Genomic DNA, 19,057 nt, shown 5'->3' with positions numbered 1-19,057 from the left:
GCCTCAGGTGACGTCACTCCCGCCCCGCTGCCAGACCTGCCGCCGCTCCACTCAGCTCCCTCCGCCCAGCACAGGGAAGGTCACGCGACATCTGGCGGCGACGGCGGCGGCCACACATGTCTGTTTGTGTAATGGGCGGCTGGTGATGGGTGTCCTGGGTTGTATGGAATCTCCTTCCTTCTGCCTGAGCATGACAAGGGTGAGTCGGGCGGTGGATGTGTCATGTGTCATCCTCGCTGTATTGCATGACTTTATTTTAGACAGAAACTAGGCTACAGTGGCAAATTCCATATTAACATCGAACAAACGAAATCCCCACAAGGTAAGATGCGGAAATCAACAATCCTTTCTTGCCCCGAGCGTCCCTGGAGAAATGGATTTACACTTTTTTTTTTTTTCAAGAAGACACATGTATCGCCATAACATAACTATCACAAATGTGACCCGCTACCGAGTAGTAAATATTGTGTATTCATGCATGTACTAATTCCTAAATGACAGACTCACCTCCACAGCATGTACAATATCGGTTCTCTAGGTAGTTTTTCCAGTTATAATGCATGTGGTATCAGGGCTGTCGTGTAGCAGGTGTGTTCTGTAGGGCTGGGGACTGGACAAGCTATTTGTGTGTATGTATGGAAGTGATTGGTATTATTGTGTCAAACGATTGATGAATTTGCGATGTTTTATTTATTTAGGTATTAATTACTGGGTGGTTTTTGTGTTGTGATACGTCTTCTTCTGTTCATCTTTGTGTACATAGACAGTTTATAAGAAACTGGAAGAAATTATGCATAGTATCTTGAGATTTCACCATTTCATCCCAGGTTATACAAAAACTACCGCTATAAACTTTGTATCTTTCTATCTTAGATGTAAAGGAATTTGGTGTTCCAGCGTACTGCAATATTGAAGTAGCATAGGCAGGATGATAAGAGGTGGGTTTTCCATGTTACGTGGTCATTCATCCAGTAGTAGTACGAGTTTGTAGTTGCAGCGAACCTCCCAGATCCAGACGTCGCTGGGTGTTTGGATAGCTCGACGCGCGTTTTTTTTTTTTTTTTTTTTTTTTTTCTCGAAGCGATCTCAAGTTTGCTTCCTCTTCCTGTTTCTCGGGTGTCGTGGAATGATGATAATGTTCTCTTGGTTTGATAATATTTGTGATGATTACATAAACTTGTTTGTCGCATACACTACAGTGATTCTATTGTTCTTGTATAGTGCGTGGATCTAAGTTGTAAGTAAATGTGCCTTTAGTAAATCATGATCTGTGTTGAGCTATTGTACTCGGTTTAGGAGTTATTAACCTTCAGCTTCGCCTTACATATGTTGACAGAAGTCAGGTCAGGTCAGATCTAGACTGTAATGAATAGAGTGTTTATAATATGAATTTTATTATTATTGTTAGGTGACCATTACATAGTTACTTATTCCTAGATTATTAAAAAAAAATGCTGATAATGTTCATGACCATTTTTTTAGTTTTGGTTTTATTCATTATTAGTCAACTTTTTTGTATTAGACTTCCATGTAATTTCCTTTCCCATCATTTTGAAAAGATAAGAATTGCATGCTTTAGATTGATAGTTCAGTTGGCATCCCACATACTGTGATCCAAGTTACACAGCTAAATCATTAATCCTGAATTATTTATGTTATAGTGTAAATAAAATTTATCCATTAGGATGTATCAAGTATTTCAATTAATTGTGTACTAGTTAGCTTTAGCCCAATGTGAGGTACAGGTTAGGGAGGCTTATACATGAGTATGCTTAATTTGGAAATACTAATGCCTCTTTTACCAATTAGAATTTGTTGCAATTATAAGATAACGCACATACCTGTGTGTGTGTGTGTGTGTGTTTATCTAGTTGTATTGTACAGGGATTGAGCAGGGCTCATAGTGTCCTGTCTCCATATCTCCATTTATCTAATTTTTCCTTAAAGTTATGCACATTATGTGCTGTAACAACTTCATTATCCAATGCATTCCATTTTTCCACTGTTCTGTGTGCAAAACTGTATTTTCCAATATCCTTCACACATTGCCTCATCCTGATCTTCTTTTCATGTCCTCTTGTCCTTCCATCTTCTTGTCAACAGCACCAGGTCTTATTTGTCTATCTTTTCAGTATCATTTACTATCTTGTACATTGTTATTAGATCCCCATATTCTCTTCTATCTTGTAAGGTTGGTAGTTCCATTTCCTTCAGTTGTTCTTCATATGCGAGGTTCTTTAATTCCAGCACCATCTTTGTAGCAATCTTTGGTATCCTTTCCAATTTTCTTATATCCTTTATAGAGCTCGGAGACCATATCACTGCTGCATATTCCAGCCTTGGGCGTATCATGCATGTTGTGATTTTTTTCATCATATCTTTATCCATGTAATGAGATACCATTCTTATATTAGTCAACATTTTATATGATAGTCCAAATATTTTGCTTATGTGTTTTTCAGGGCTCAGATTTTCCTGTATGATCACTCCCAGATCTTTTTCCTTTTTATTCTTCATTATTTGTTCCTCTCCCATCAAATAGTTCCATACCGGTCTTCTCTTACACTTTCCTAGTTCCATTATGTGACATTTCTTAGCTTTAAACTCCAATTTCCACTTCCTGCTTCACCCAGATCTTGTTTATATCTTCCTGCAACAGCAGACAGTCCTCTCTGGTTTTGATAACTCTTAGCAGCTTTGCATCATCATCGAATAAATTTATATAACTGTTTATCCCTATGTGAATGTCGTTTACATAATAGGGACTAACACTGACCCTTGTGGCACTCCGCTAGTTACTTTACCCCAAGATGAGTATGTACCTGATCACAGTTCTCATTTTCCTATCCATCAAATAATCTTTTGTCCATTCGAGCAAGGTTCCTCACAGTCCTCCTAAGTTCTTTAGTTTCCAAAGTAGTCTTCCGTGAGGGACTTTATCAAAAGCCTTTTTAATATCCAGGTATACTGTGTCTACCATCCATCTCTGTTTTCAAGTCCTCCAATAACTCGAGTAGAAGCTTAATAAGTTTGATACACATGACCCTGTTTCTCTTTCAAATAATCCCTAACTTCCAATGTGCTTGATAACAACCCATCTATATTAGTATAAGTCACCCTTAATTTCTTGCCTCCTCCACAACCTCCTCTTTCTTCCTTAGGTACCACTTCTTTAGTCTCATATCCAGAACCCTCCAGTAAAAATTTTTCTTCTCTATCTCTGTCCTTTTCTTCTTTTTCACCTTAGCTTCACTTCTTAGCACTCTCTCCTTTTCCCTCTCCTCTAAGTTCATATCTCCTTTTATCCATATATCCTTGTGTTCAATATCATCGGCCAGCTTCCTTTTCCTAGCCATAATTTCCTCTACAGCCACTTGAGATCTCATTCTCACCTTCATTGGTCTCCTACCCCCTTCACTGTATCTTCCTAGCCTGATCACTTTCTCCACCTCCTGGTTTAATTCTTGTGTGGTGTCTTGTATTTGTTTGATAAGAGTTTTGGACAATTCCCTCTCCACGTTCTCTCATGAATTTATTTGGATTTTTCTTTTCCTTAATCTCAAATATCATGGTTTTTTTTTCTTTTCCACTGCATCCCACAACAGGTCTTCTTTCTCTTCAATAACTTTAATAACTGCGACTTTCATGTTTTCCTGAATTTGTCTCTACAACCTCTAAAAATTTTGCTTTTTCCTCTTCTTACTCCTGTTTCCATTCATTTTGTAGTTTCTTCAACTTGTTATCACCCAATCCATCTTCTGCCCTGTCCACAATCCCGTCCTGCACTTTAATCTGCAAGCTCCTTAAGAAGCTTTCGTAATCTTTGCATGTGGCTTTTAGTACGTCATTTTGTTTCTTTATTTCTTGTATCTCCTCTTTCAATCCCTGATTTATTGCACTGACCTTCTCACATTCTTCTAATCTCAATTTCAGGTCTGTGTTTTCCGTTATCAGTCGGTCCTGTTTGTCCATTAGACTCGACATCACCTCCTTCATATGCCTTAATTCTCTTTCTACGTTAATTAACCTTCTCATATTACCTCGTTCGTCCCTGAATCCAGAAAAATCCTTGTCCATAATATCATCAGTTAGTTTCCTTAGACCAAGCGGAGTTTCAATGTACAGTTGGTTTTCACACGATGGCGTATGTTTTGATTCCGCCATACACCTGGCAGCACCACTCTGTTCCATCACTCTCATTATTTTTTCCGTATATATGATCCAACACTTATTTAATTTGGAGACAGGAGAACCTATGGTCCCCTCCCCCACTGTACATATGTCTAGGCCAGTCTCCAACTCCTTTTTTTTTAGTTATTCTCTGCAAGCTGCTCAGATGTGTGTGTGTGTGTGTGTGTGTGTGTGTGTGTGTGTGTGTGAGGCTTTCTGAGAGAAATATACTTAAGATGTTTTATTAAGTAGTCCCCCAATTAACATGAAAGGTATCAATGGAAGCAAGAGATCATAATGGAGCACCTTTATGTCTCACTGTACTAAAGTTACCATCAGGCTTATAGTAATTAAGTAATATACTGATGTAATACTAAACCAATGAAGAGATTTAAAAAAGACTTGAATGATAAATGCTACAATATCTCAACCACTGAACTGTTAATTATAAATAAATTACAAATAATATTTTGAAAGCCAAATATAATTAATTCCATGGGGTTAAACTAAGCTTGCTTGTCCTTCCAGAGACAAAATGAACACCAAATCTAAAAGAGACATCTTGGAAGAGAAAGCAGACTTGAAGAGATCCACATATTATGAGGGTGAAAGCTCTGAAGGTTTGCACCTTAAGAACATGAAGAGGGAAGAGTGTAATGCTAATAGCTATGACGATGAGAAAGAGGAAGAAATCCCCAAAAATTTCAAGAAAAAGAGGAAGTATCTGCAAAGATACTCTGCAAAATTTGAAAACAGTCCACTTTTCAGAGGTTGGATTAAGGCAAGCAGTAGAGGAAATTCATATGCATACTGCATACCTTGTGGTGCCCACCTCAAGATAACCTCAGGGAAATCTGATCTTAGGAGGCATTCAGAGATGAAAAAACATAGAGCCAATGTGAAGGCATCACATGGTGGGGAGAATTGCATAACTGCCTATGTCCTGGGACAAGACCAGCCCATAGCCAGTGTTGAGTTGCCAGTGCCTGGGGAAGACTCCAAAATTACTAAGAAGAAAAAATCTCAAAAGTACTCCCATTTACTTGAGGAAGATCCGCTCCTAAAGGACTGGATAACTTCAAGTGCAAAGGGTGAATTCTATGCTCACTGTATCCCATGTGATGTTGACATCAGAATAGGAGCTGGGAAAGTGGATCTAAAGAACCATGCAAAAAACAAGAAGCACAAGATTATCAAGGCAGAATTTGATCAAAAAATGTTGTCATTGCCTAGGTCAAGACAAAGCGAGCACTGCACAAGTAGCACTTTCATGCCTCAACAGGACTACCCGATGCCTGGCATGGATCTGCCCTTGAATACTGTGCAGATACAGACCTCCATGGAGGAACTGGAGGACATCCAGGAAAGTCCCATGACACTTGAGATAAACTCCTTCTCAAGGAGTCCAATTAAGCCAAGGCATAAAGAAGATCCTGGTTTGTTGGCATCAAGATTACACAAAGCTAAACTTCAAATTGCCTCATTCATAGCTAGGCATGACTTGTCAATTGACACTTCAGACCATCTCATTCAGGTAATTAAGAGCATCTGTCCAGATTCTTGTGTGGCACAAAATTTGGAATGTGAAGGCACTGACATGGGACTGCTCATTAACAGTGTATTGGGGAAGAATGCCTGTGAGGAGCTGATGCAACTTTTGAAAGAGAACAAATTTTCATTGATAGTTGATGAATCTACAAGAAGAGGGATAGATAAACACTTGAGTATGATTGTTAGGGTGTTGCACAATTATTCGATAACTGATGCTTTTCTAGGTTTTATTCCTATGAAAGAAGCCACAGCTCACTCACTGTATAATGATGTTGTTGAATTCTTTAACAAAAACTTAATACCTTATAAAAAAAATATGATTGGCATAGCTGCTGATGGTGGCAACTCTGTTCTGGGTGACAGTCATTCCCTGTCATCTCTGTTGAAGGAAGACATTCCTCACCTGTTTGTTATGAAGTGCATCTCTCACTCCTTTAGTTTGTGTGCATCTTCTGCTTGTCTTAAGTTGCCTTACTCATTGGAAGACCTTGCAAGAAATGTTTACAGTTATTTTCAATTAAGTCCCAATCATATTGTGTTTCAGGAATTTGAGGCATTTGCTAGTGTCAAAGCTTACAAGTTCTTGCATCCAGAACAGACCAGATTGTTGTCTGTACATGAATTGGTGTCAAAAATCCTGGAAAACTATGATGTTCTCATGTCCTATTTTGCCAAAGCTAAATTAGTTGATAGACTTGAAACTCCAGAAGCAGTCCTTCAGAGGCTCAGCATACCTGTAACTAAACTGTATCTAATGTTTCTTGACTTTGTTTTACCAATATTTGATAATCTAGACAGACATATGCAGAGTGAGTCTTCTCAGATCCATGTCCTACATAATGCAGTTAGAATAGCCTTGAAAACTATTTTTGAGTGTTATCTTGATGATGCTTATATCAGTTCAACATTATTAAAAGACATTGAATATAGAGATGAAGCAAATTTCAAACCACTGGAAGAGATGTATTTAGGAATTAAAGTACAAATGGAAATCACAAATTCAGTGCTGTTGCAGGATGAAGATTTGAGAGGTTTTCGAATGAATTGCCTGGAATTCTTAATTGAAGGTGTTTCACAAATCTACAAAAGACTTCCTGTTAGTTCACACATATTGGAATCTTTGGAGAACCTGAATCCGAAAGTGGTCATTGAAAAAAATGTTCCATCTTTAGTTGATCTCATTAGTAATTTTGAACACTTGGCAACCCCAGACATTCAAGTAGTGGACAGTGAGTGGAGACTGCTGCGGAACATGCTGGACACACTTACAGTTGACTCCAGCATGAAACCTGAAGTGTTTTGGGACACAGTGAGTAAAGCAAGGCATATAGACAATGTTTTCATGTGCCCAAATCTTTCAGAGTTTATGCTTAAATTATTGTGTTTACCAAGTGCTACGGCTGCTGATGAAAAAATATTTAGAAAAATTAACAAGATGAAAAGTAGATCAAAGAGCATATCAACTGAGACTCTCATGGCTGTTCTGTACACAAACCAAGTGATTACAAGTAAGTCTTGAGTGTTTTTCTCACATCTTGACAATATAATATTTAAAAACTATATCATCTGCATTAGATGTGTGATTAAATGCTGTGCATTAAGGTTAATGACCACCTTTCTGTTGGACCTTTATGAATGAGAAATGTTTTAGCGTGATTAGGTCTAACTCATGGCTGTGTCTGCTTGCAAGGAAAGCCATGTTACTGATAAAGCTACATAGTAAGTTACATTTAGCATTGCTTTCCTTGTATCTGAAGTAACCAAAAATTAACAGTAGTGAACATATATATTTTTGTAACTATTTGTAATGTATATCCCTTTTAAAGGATGAAATACATGTACATTTTATCTAATGATTTTTATGTTGCCCCTAATATTATTGTTCAGAAACATGTTACTTATGGCAGTAGTGGTGAAAGTTATTTTGATTTTTTTTTTTTTTTTTTTTTTCAAATATATATATATATATATATATATATATATATATATATATATATATATATATATATATATATATATATATATGTGTGTGTGTTTGTGTGTTCACCACGGTCGTCTGCTGGTCACCCATCCAGTCTTCCCCATTACGGAGCGAGCTCAGAGCTCATAGACCGATCTTCAGGCAGGACTGAGACCACAACACACTCCACACACCGGGAAAGCGAGGCCACAACCCCTCGAGTTATATCCCGTACCTATTTACTGCTAGGTGAACAGGGGCTACACATTAAGAGGCTTGCCCATTTGCCTCGCCATGCCAGGACTTGAACCCAGCCCTCTCAATTGTGAGTCGAGCATGCTAACCATTACACTAAGCGTGTGTGTGTGTGTGTGTGTGAAGTCAACATACACCTCACTGGTCCTTTAGTTTATTCATTGTAGTATTGGATATCTTCAGTAGTTTATTATAAAGCTTTTGCTTTTTGCTGGTTTTCTTAAACCTGCAAGTCAAGTAATGGCCTGTGGCATATTGTAAGTAACACTCCATATTTTCATCATGAGTACAAGGTTAGTAAGCATACAAGGGATTCTTGTTTATCAAAACCTATTACAGTATCACTTCTCATGTAATGAAAGACCTTATATGATTATAAATTATTCATTATGAAAACAGGTACAGCAGCTAAATTTTACAAATGTTAACAGAAATACAAGGTCGGTCATTCATCCCTGGAAACACCAGTACAAACATATCCTCAAGCACCACGTCCAATGTAAGCCTCACGACCACAAAGGTTTCTGCTCTCCTCTGTCTCTTTATCATCCACTGTTAACACTGTTCCCCTACACTGGTAAAAATCTCACCTTGTGCTTGCTTACATCATGAACTAATTTTGAGATTCATTATATGTCCTCACCATCAGCTTCATCCTCCTCCTCCAGTTCCATATTCTATCACTGAATAACCAATGATTACCATTCATATACTTCACACAGATGAAGCCTGGAACAAATTACCTCTATTTTGTAAGTAACCTTTAATCACATGCATTCTCCCCAAACAGTCCCCATCTTGACGTTATGTCAGGAGGAGGATGAGGTGGGACTTGTCCATCAGTTAACCACTAACATGCACAGGAACAAGGGAAAGGAACTCTTATCTTAACTCTTATGCAAATTTCCTCTATGCAACTCACTTGCTCACTATAGTAAAGTATCAAAAGTGTAAGTAGTATCAGAAATTTTTTTAAACTGCATGTTTTGATCTGCAGTAACAGCGTAGGTATGTATGTGATGCTTGTCCTATCTACACTTGGAGGTATAACAAAGAACATGTAAGCTTTTACACTTCCACTTGCCAGTAGTATTTGGTGAAATGTTATTTGTTATATTACACACATAACAGATGGAGGAATGTGATAGGAGGATGAGCATAATAGTAAGAAAATATTAATTCAAGCTCAGGTTAGTTTCACATACCTTTACCCCTTTTTTGTATGGGCTTTGAACACAATTACAATATAATCCTCCTTATAAACATTACAGCATGGGAAGACTTGGCAAGGAAACAACAGTAACAGTGACTGAGTAATAAAATGTACCTTTCCAGCATTATTACTCATCTCCCTAAACCATCGTAATAGTACATACCTTCAACACCAACACAAAATGAGATGAGTACCCCTACACCACTTCACCTCACATTATTCCAAGTTCCCATGGGCATTGGTACCCAGATATTAGAGTTATAGAGCCCTGTGGAGAAGTCGGCCTTGCCTACACAACACACACCCCTCTCCCTGCTCTAGTGGCATTCAACCAGTACTCAGATTCAGGCACAGAAATGCTGGATATGATAGGTTTGAATTAGAATGTGCAGCAAAGTCAGTTGTGTGGACTCATGTGGTGATGTATACACTAGTATGTACTATGTATATACACAGGCCTGGAAATTCTAAGTTGACAGGTACAGTTAGTGGCAAAACAGCCTGTATACCTTCCTTCATGGTTTACTGTACTCTCAGAAAGTACATTAACTCGAACTTGGGAATGTCCGTCATTAAAAAAAAGTTTGAAAAAAAGTAAAGAAAAGGAAAAACTTATAGCTATATCAACATATGTTCTATCACTTGAAAAACTGCCAGGAGTTTTCATTTTAAGTAATACATAACATTTTAATTATACAATTACAGAATATTTGTCCATCCAATACTGTTTAACAAAACTATTTCTAACGTCAAACTTTGCTAAGATATTTTCATACAAAATTTTATAAAATACAAACACATCCAACGCTATTCTAAATTATCAGCTCCATATAAATGATTCTATATGCCACGATAAAGCATTGTTATAATATATGTCTGCAGCATCCAAATATCATCATACAGTTATTACAGCTGAGGTGAAACGAAGTTGAGTAACATTTTATCATAAGTGGTTGCTGGGTGAGGTAATGATCAGGTAATTACTGGAATGAAAACGGACACAAGCAAAAAGGACCAGAAATTTAGTTTTTCATCATTGGAAAAAAAAAAGGGGGCAGGGGGAACCTGCAAATGGTAAAATGAGAATGAATAAATAAATCATCAAATCAACCACAAAAAATATGCTTTAAGTACCTGAAATATGTACACAAGTCTTGTGAGTTATGTATTTTTCCTGGAGGTAATGCAAGTACTGTGAGCATGAGGAAAGTGCACATTAGAAATGTGAACTCCCTGTACTGTACTTGGGATGTGTCATAATTGACTGACTGACTGACTGACTGACACACCTGCCCTGTGCGAAGCATGACTGAAAAAACTGATGAGTCAAAAGCCTTGTCGAGCACTCCCATATTGGCACTCGCTTGAAGCCTGTAATTTAGGTAAACCAACAGTGCCCATTCTGATTGCCAAGCAACATCTCTACATGAGGCCATCTGCAGGTGGTTTAACTGCTACCATTCAGTTATCGTGTGTACGGCAACACATAAGCTCTGCTTGGTAAATTAGGAATCATCTGCCAGGCACAGTTCAACTATGTGGACTGGGCCTGTGACACAGTTATTGGCACCATCAGGTAATGCAGGTCAGAGACCTGCACTATCTGGATGTCACCTCAAGATGATGGTAATATCTTAGAGAATCATTATGATGGAAATGGTACAAATGAATATAACACTTTTTCATGTCTAGTGTGGAAGAGGTCTGCTTCCAAAAGAATGTGACTATAAAAGGAGATGCAAAAATCAAAGGAAGACATTTTGGTTTCAGCACCAAACTCACAAGACCATTGTACTTATGTGATAAGCACATTTGAAGCCAGTGTTAATTTCTAAAAGATATTTGTTGGTCCTTATTCTTTACACTTGATGGAATGACCAGGACAAAAAGGAACTTCAATCTCTTTCCTTGCATGAAGCATTCCTAAATTCACGTGTATAAGAGATGCAAGTGGACTGAAGTATGCATGTAATATACCCCTTTATAAGAATCAACTACTATAGCCAATGATAGGCTTAAAGATACAGAATAAAGACAATATCAAAATATCAATAACTGAAACTAGTGATACTGACGATTTCATTATTTGTAGAGTTAAAGTGATATCAATAGTATATGTATTACTGGTACATCATCAGCAATACTTGACTGGAAAAAATATCCCTCATATGTAACTTGATAGTTTAAATGAATAACAAAAATTTTATGTATGACTTTTACAAATATCATAATTATACTTAGTTATAATTTAAATCAATATAACAAATTTCATATACATACATACAGTGACCAATAGAAGTTAAGTTATTTATAAAATATCATTTTTTTTAATATACTTTGAGAAAAATGCCTTATCAATTTCAATATAATGATACTGTGAATAACTACAGTAATACCAATACCTATGCAAAAGTAATGATCAATACTAATTGCCAATACATGTATCACTATACTGCCCATCCCAAACTCTACCTTAACTTTCCATTATAAAAGCTTGTTAGGTATTAAGATTTTTCCTTAGGTATTCCTGAATAATGTGTATTTAAAATCATATTGCAGTGGTTCTTAACCTTTTTGCTACCACATCCCCTCTAGGAATGTGTCCTTCCCTCCATGCCTCCCTTGCATCTATGAATACAATTCCCTTCCAGATTTAAAGAAAATGGAGATACTTTTGCCTTTTCATGAACTTATTACTTGACCATGCTCTTGTTAAGAAAATGACAACTATAAATAAAAAAATTCCTGCTTTTTCCCTGGAGCTAAAGCTCCCCTTGGAAATAGCTGATAGCTCCCCATAGGGGTGCACACCCCCAGGTTAAGAACCACTGCTATAATGGATGGATATAGAGTAAATGGAACCACAGAGACCACAGTGCAAATAAAATGGGGAGAAACATATTGCCACATTCAAGCTTGTATGTACCTATGATTGTGAGGGCTTGAAATGTCCTGCCGCTCATAACCATCCCCATCACCATCATCATTACTTGTCCTGTAGTGAAGAGGATAGGGCTCCAGATTAACAAACAGCAGCAATAATAGGAATAATAAAAGCAACTTATGAGTCAAGGCAGTTATTCACACACTATTCAATTCTCAAAGATATGAAATAAAATCATTTTCCTTAGCCATTTGATAATTTCATTTCTTGAAGAATGTTGGCTTCTAAAGAAGAGTTTCGGAGATATTTAGCATGGCTAGAAAAGGACAGACTGATACTACTGTGTCCTGGCCATTCCCTCAGAGAAAGTTCAAAGAAGGGACATTCTGTGTGAGGCATGTGGAGGTAGTACACATCTTTGCCACTACTTGACAGCTGAAGGATAAGAGATGTCAGGGATCAGGTGAGTTACTATCACTACAAGTATACAACAATGTCTTCAAGAGAGAGAAAGAGTGGTTAACAAGAACATTCATTTACATGTGTCATAATGTCTTTCATGATGGATTTTCTTTAGCCAAATTCATGTCTATCTTTGTTGCTTCACCATTTTCAAACAATCAGCAAATATCATATGGCAGAAGGCAGCAAGATAAACTAGAATAAAATTAGCCATTCTTTCCTTCCATTGAGCCTCTAACCCTTTCCTGCCTGTGCTGCTGAGTGAGACAGGAGGGAGGAGTGAGGCATGACATGTGATTCTTCACTAAAGCAGGAAGTGAAGGAGATGGGAGGTCCGTGAAATTATTTGTTACTCCGTATGAGCTTTGACTGGATGAATGCAAGTAAGTACATCAGGCACGTACTGCACCCTTAAGTGTACGATACATATTTACTTGTGTGTTATAAATGAGCAAAAAAAGTAACCTGGGGCTGTGCTCTTTGTGGCTCTACCTTGTTTACCTTTTTCATTATTTACACTATAACTATCTGCTGCATAAATAGCATCATAATAAATTTTCTAATGGCTGTAGCTAACTATACCTCATTGGAAAACACAATGAAGTAGCATGAGTGAAGGCCGTTAACATGACCAGAATGTTGTAGGTAAGTTAGCTGCTTGGCACACACAACACACTCAGCCCAGTTACCTCACATCATCTGTACCAATCATTGTGACCAGTGACTGTCACACCAACACTCTCTGCCACACTACTACAAATGTATCGCAGCAGCACCTACTTCAGTGAAACTACTTTGACATGCTATTAATAAAAGTCAGATGGGTTACTTATCATGACCTAACAGACCTTGATTTCCCAAAGCTAGGTGCTGCTCCCCTCAGTATAAATATGAGCTGGTTATGAAGGCATAAATTTGCATTCCTCTCACCCTATCATTCATAATAAACTCAAAATGCAATCTGAATATTGATTATAATTAGGTTATCAGAACATGCAAATTATAGGAAAAGATAAATAAAACATTCAATACCTATTCAGACTACAGAAGACTAGCACTGTATGTATTCTGAAAAGTTCACAAAAACTCATGTATACAAAATCTGAATACATATTTTATGTATCTTTTGTAAACATTTCTTAAACCACTATATAAAACAGCAATCCATAACAAATTACATTCTGCACATGGCAAATATCAATCACTGCCATTATCAAAAGCTAATTTTTGTAATATATGACTAAAAATGTTAACTGCAAAGATTAATGTGGCTACTTTTTAAGTATAGGCTTAAATCACATAAAAAAAAATGTTTCATCACAATTGTCTACACCCACAGTACCTCGTGAAACAGCAAGCCACAACACAAGGGTGGCACCTACTGAACAGTGGCAGCAGCAGCAGCAGCAGTGGTGGGTGCAGCAACTTAGCAAAATATTTGATAATGGTGTTGTCCTTATCACTTTCTGCTCCTAGTAGAAGGATGAAAAAATACATCACATATGCACACACAAATAAAAATAAATATAACAATGGGATTTAGATACAGAGATAAAGAAAATAATACAAAAAAAAATCACAAGATTTATAAGATATAAGACCAAATGACCAACACTTATATATGCAGCAGTAGTATGGAATCTACATATAAAAACATGTTGTAAAGATAGAAAAGTGCAAAGATCAACAATAAAATGAGTATCAGACTTAAAATATCTTAGCTATGAAGAAAGGCTGGACAAAATGAAACTCCCAACACTAGTAGATGACAATCATGATATGCATACAAAGGTGTACAGGAAAAGAAGAGATTGATATTGTTGATTTTGTTATGTCACAATCAACACTAAATTAAGAGAATATAGTAAGAAATTTTATAAAAAAAAAAAGTGAGAAAAGAAGTAAAGAAGTAAGGAAACATTATATTCCTGAGAGTAATCAGCTAATGGAATTCAATGACTTATGAAGTTGAATGTTAAAGAAGCATTTATAGCTTTAAAGACCAAAGAACAAAACCACTGTCTTCATTTAATCATTTCCTCACCTCAGCACAGACAGGAGTCCTCTGGTTCACCTTCAGGAGGAGTCACCTTGAAGGAATCCTTATTCATGGATTCCAATTCCTTGCGAGACCTATTGGAGTCACTGAGTTGCCTCGCGATGTCAGCAAACATTTCCTCCACACCCACACCAGTCTTGCACGAAGTCTTGTAGATTCCAGAAATAAGGTTGTGACACTGTTCACTGAAAACAGGCAAATATACAAATCAATTAAAAAATCAATATCTTATTTCTTTTCTTTTTATATTTTGTGTGTTGATGTGTATTTACCTAATTTACATTGAAGGGTTCAAGTCTCCATATCTACATTTATCCAACTTTTCTTCAAATATGTATACATTGGTTGCTGTAACAATCTTAAGTCATTCCAAATATCCAGTTCTATGTGGAAAACTAGATGTCCCTTAAATACTGACTCTTCCCAGTCTTTGAATACCTTCTCGTCAATCTAGTTCTGCTTCCTTTCATCAACACAAGGTCTTCTCTGTCTATCTTCTCAGAGTAATGTGTGTGTGTGTGTGTGTGTAATTCACTGTTTGATCTGCTGCAGTCTCTGATGAGACAGCCAGACGTTACCCTATGGAACGAGCTCAGAGCTCATTATTTCCAATCTTCGGATAGGTCTGAGACCAGGCACACACAACACACCGGGACAACAAGGTCACAACTCCTTGATTTACATCACGTACCTACTCACTGCTAGGTGAACAGGGGCTACACATGAAAGGAGACACCCAAATATCTCCACCCGGCCGGGGAATCGAAGCCAGCGCTCTAACCACTGAGCTACCGGGCTGTGTGTGTGTGTGTGTGTGTGTGTGTGTGTGTGTGTGTAATTCACCTCGGTCGTCTGCTGGTCACCCAGCCAGTCTTCCCCATTGCAGAGCGAGCTCAGAGCTCATAGATCGATCATTGGGTAGGACTAAGACCACATCATACTCCACACACCAGGAAAGCGAGGCCACAACCCCTCGAGTTACATCCCGTACCTATTTACTGCTAGGTGAACAGGGGGCACACATTAAGAGGCTTGCCCATTTGCCTAGCCGCTTCCTGGGACTCAAACCCAGCATACTCGATTGTGAGTCAAGCGTGCTAACCACTACACTACACGGTGTGGTGTGATTCACCTCGGTCTTCTGCTGGTCAGCCCAGCAAGTCTTCCCCATTACGGAGCGAGCTCAGAGCTCATAGACCAATCTTCGGGTAGGACTGAGACCACATAACACACTCCACACACCGGGAAAGCGAGGCCACAACCCCTCAAGTTACATCCCGTACCTATTTACTGCTAGGTGAACAGGGGCTACACACTTGCCCATTTGCCTCGCCACTTACCGGGATTCAAACCCGGCCCTCTCGATTGTGAGTCGAGCGTGCTAACCACTACACTAAGCGGTGTGTGTGTGTGTGTGTGTGTGTGTGTGTGTGTGTGTGTGTGTGTGTGTGTGTGTGTGTGTGTGTGTGTCTTCAGGTCTTTGTCTCCCCAAAAGTCTACAAAGCTAAACATTAACTTATATAACACCACTAGGAACAGCAAAAACATACCAGAAATTCTCCATGTCAGCATCAGTCACCTGTATTTGACTCTTGAGATCATACTTGTTGCCACAGAGGAATATCTTTGCGTTCTCAGCGTAAGTCACAATGTCCAGCAAGTGTTGGGAAAGGATATTGAAAGAGTCGGGGTTGTCTAGGGCAAAGACCAGAATAGCTGCCTCAGCAAACTTATAGTAGGAGGAGGTTATGCTGGCCACCCGCTCCATGCCACCCGTGTCCCAGAGCTGGAGCTGAGGAAGGATAATTATTAGTGGTACACCCTGTCATCATACTCCATTGGCAATGTAAGAGAGAGAGAGAGAGAGAACCCTCACACCATCTTAAACAGATTGTAAGACCTTAGTTAAAACCTCACTTTATTAGGCAGAGCATAGGGGATAAAAAAAATAAACATAAAAAGTAAAAACACTGAACAGCCATTCTACAAGATAGTTCAGTAGAAAGAAAAACTTGAGCTTATTATACACATATTATTCAAACTCATCTATAGCCTTGCAATTCCTACCCTCCAATATACATATACAGTATAATACTTCCTCCATGACTGCTTACACTGACCTTGACTTCCTTATCTCCCGTGCGATACACCTTCTCATAGTGGTCCAGGCCAAGGGTTGACTTCCTGTCAGTTGCCGTCACAAAGGTGTTGGTGGCATATCGTCGAAATAGTGAGCTTTTCCCTACACCATATTCTCCACATAAGATTATTTTCTGCTCAGGAATCTTGACACTTGCCATTGTTTACTCTGAAGATCATCATAACTCATATTAGATTCAAATCAATAGTAAATTAAGCTGATGGTTTAAAAATCAATCTATATCAAGGCTGAAAAAAACTCTAAAGAGATTTTCTAAGCACACACACAAATGCACACACACACACACGACACATACTCGATAGAGAAAATCTTATTAAGTGAAACATAAGAGATATAAGAACATAAAAGGAAGATATAAAAAGACAAGTACAGAAGGAATGAAAAAGAACAGCTTTCCAGTAGTAGATATATGGAATGAACTACATGAGGAAGTAGTATGTGCAGAGATGATACACAAATGTCCTGACAAAGATATGATTCCCAGTGAAAGCCTTTCATAACTATTTTACCCTAACATGTTTCCATGATACATAGGATATTATTGTATCAAGTTCTATCGTCTCTTAAAATTAAGTAGAAGACAAGACCTATGAGGACAAGATATGGAATATACAACTAAAATTATAAAATAAAAAAAAAACTTTCCATCACAATTACCATGAGAAACAAATGTTGCTTTAATAAAATATACAAAAGAACTGGACAAAATAAAGTTTCATTAAATAAGTATCTTAGTAATGGCATATAATTAGTAATGAAATACAGAATCCCTTATTCTTTGATATTAATTATTCTATTTCAAAATCTATAAAGCTTACCTAAGCAAACCTAAGCTTGTGTATATATATATAGTGAGGCTTTCCTCATTAAGTAATCTAATTTTTATATGATTTATGATGTTTTATCAACAAATAACAAAGAATATAATCATGAGTCACCTGATGCAAAAATAATGAATAATGTCTAACCTGCTGAGCCACAGAATATTAACTGTCTATAATATCCCAGAGAACAAATTCCACCAAATAACACCAGAATTCACACACACTCAGAAATTAACAACCAAAACCATTTAAAGCAGTATGCATAATTTTATACCCTAAAATCATGACAGAAATATTGTCTCCACCATACCTGCTGTCTCTCACTGCACACCACTCACACTGGCAATAACGAAGAGCCACGTGAAAGCTCCAGCCGTACATAACAATAAAAGATCAGTGACATGGATCATTAATTTTCTGGGTTAGGTCAAAGGTCACGAACTGCACATCACCTGTAGCACCTTAGTATCAACGAGCGCACTGAACCCACGGACCTCGCTGGCAAACTGAAACTGCATGATACACGGGCGCTACTTACCGTTGTGGGAGGCTGAGGGTGTGTGTGTCCTTCCCCTTGACTGTTACATGTTTACGCTCTATGACGACTTGATTCTCGCCAGGCACCCTTGCCCTGCTGCCTACTGCCCTGCTCCGGCCACTGGGTACACTAGACAAGGGGCACTGCTTTTCTTGTCCCTTATTAAAGCTTAGCGTGTGCTTCCCCAACGTGTGCAAGGGCGTGAAATACGGTGAAAAGGGTGAGTTTCCAGGCGGCAGCCACACCTGGGTTGCTTCTCGGCTAGATTGTTGTCTTCAATCAGCTGAGGATGCCATAGATGCTCGGCCTGTGTCATAGAGCAGCCGTACCATGTGAGGCGGAAGACAGCCATCTTGCTACACGCTTGAACGTTTTCGCTTCTGTCTGCTTCGTTTTTAGGGATAGTATGTGGTATGGTATAATTTTGTAATATAAGGGAGAAAACAAAACAGATAGAAGTGACCGTAGAAGGCAAGCTTCTAAAAACAATGCAAAACGATATGTCACAAAAAAAAAAAATCTAAAAAGAAAAGATTACGACATAAAGAACATTATAGCGATTAAAACTTTTAATCATAACCAGATAAGCTAACAATTGCCTATAAAGTTCCTGAAGTGATGCATCCACCAAAATTCGCGGGATTATGTTAATGCCAAACAGAAAGATATATACTTGATTCTCCCGCCACACATTGCTGGATCACCTATCCGTCTTTGTGAATGTATCCAGTGCTCAAACAACGCCTCCTAATCTAGAAATCAACGCACGAGAATATGTAAAAGTACTGCCTTTTGCTCCTCTGAAAGGTCTTGTAAAAAATTAATCATGCCCTCTGGAGAAGACGATCAACTTTTATTTGCAAAGACCAAAGAACTCTCGCAGGATGTTTTCATATATTCCGAAAGTTTGAGGTTCTTCAAGTCAAGTCACTTTGTATACCAATATACTATAACTTAAGCAAGCCGGAATATAAAAGTTA

The 19,057-nt window shown here is 38.0% G+C and overlaps 2 protein-coding genes across 3 annotated transcripts; one reads left to right on the top strand and one right to left on the bottom strand.

The window, feature by feature from the left end:
* The first annotated feature begins 45 nt into the window (after positions 1-45).
* Positions 46-7,574, top strand: LOC123505453. The gene is made up of 2 exons (XM_045256761.1): positions 46-199; positions 4,699-7,574. The coding sequence occupies exon 2, from the start codon at positions 4,706-4,708 to the stop codon at positions 7,238-7,240; it is 2,535 nt and encodes an 844-aa protein (XP_045112696.1). The 5' UTR covers positions 46-199; positions 4,699-4,705; the 3' UTR covers positions 7,241-7,574.
* A 730-nt stretch (positions 7,575-8,304) lies between these two features.
* On the bottom strand, positions 8,305-18,349 carry LOC123505757 (GTP-binding protein ypt1-like). Of its 2 annotated transcripts, none has more exons than XM_045257417.1 (5): positions 18,078-18,349; positions 16,675-16,862; positions 16,105-16,346; positions 14,540-14,739; positions 8,305-13,961 (listed from the first exon to the last, which is right to left on the bottom strand). In XM_045257417.1, the coding sequence occupies exons 2-4, from the start codon at positions 16,852-16,854 to the stop codon at positions 14,541-14,543; spliced, it is 621 nt and encodes a 206-aa protein (XP_045113352.1). In that variant the 5' UTR covers positions 16,855-16,862; positions 18,078-18,349; the 3' UTR covers positions 8,305-13,961; position 14,540. The 2 variants fall into 2 exon arrangements, with proteins under 2 accessions (XP_045113352.1, XP_045113351.1); XM_045257416.1 differs by having other exon boundaries at positions 8,305-13,967; positions 18,078-18,347.
* Between the last annotated feature and the right edge of the window lie 708 nt (positions 18,350-19,057).

Source organism: Portunus trituberculatus, chromosome 18 (assembly GCF_017591435.1).
Source record: "Portunus trituberculatus isolate SZX2019 chromosome 18, ASM1759143v1, whole genome shotgun sequence".
In the NCBI taxonomy this organism is placed as follows: domain Eukaryota; kingdom Metazoa; phylum Arthropoda; class Malacostraca; order Decapoda; family Portunidae; genus Portunus; species Portunus trituberculatus.
This window is presented reverse-complemented; position numbering and strand designations above follow the sequence as displayed.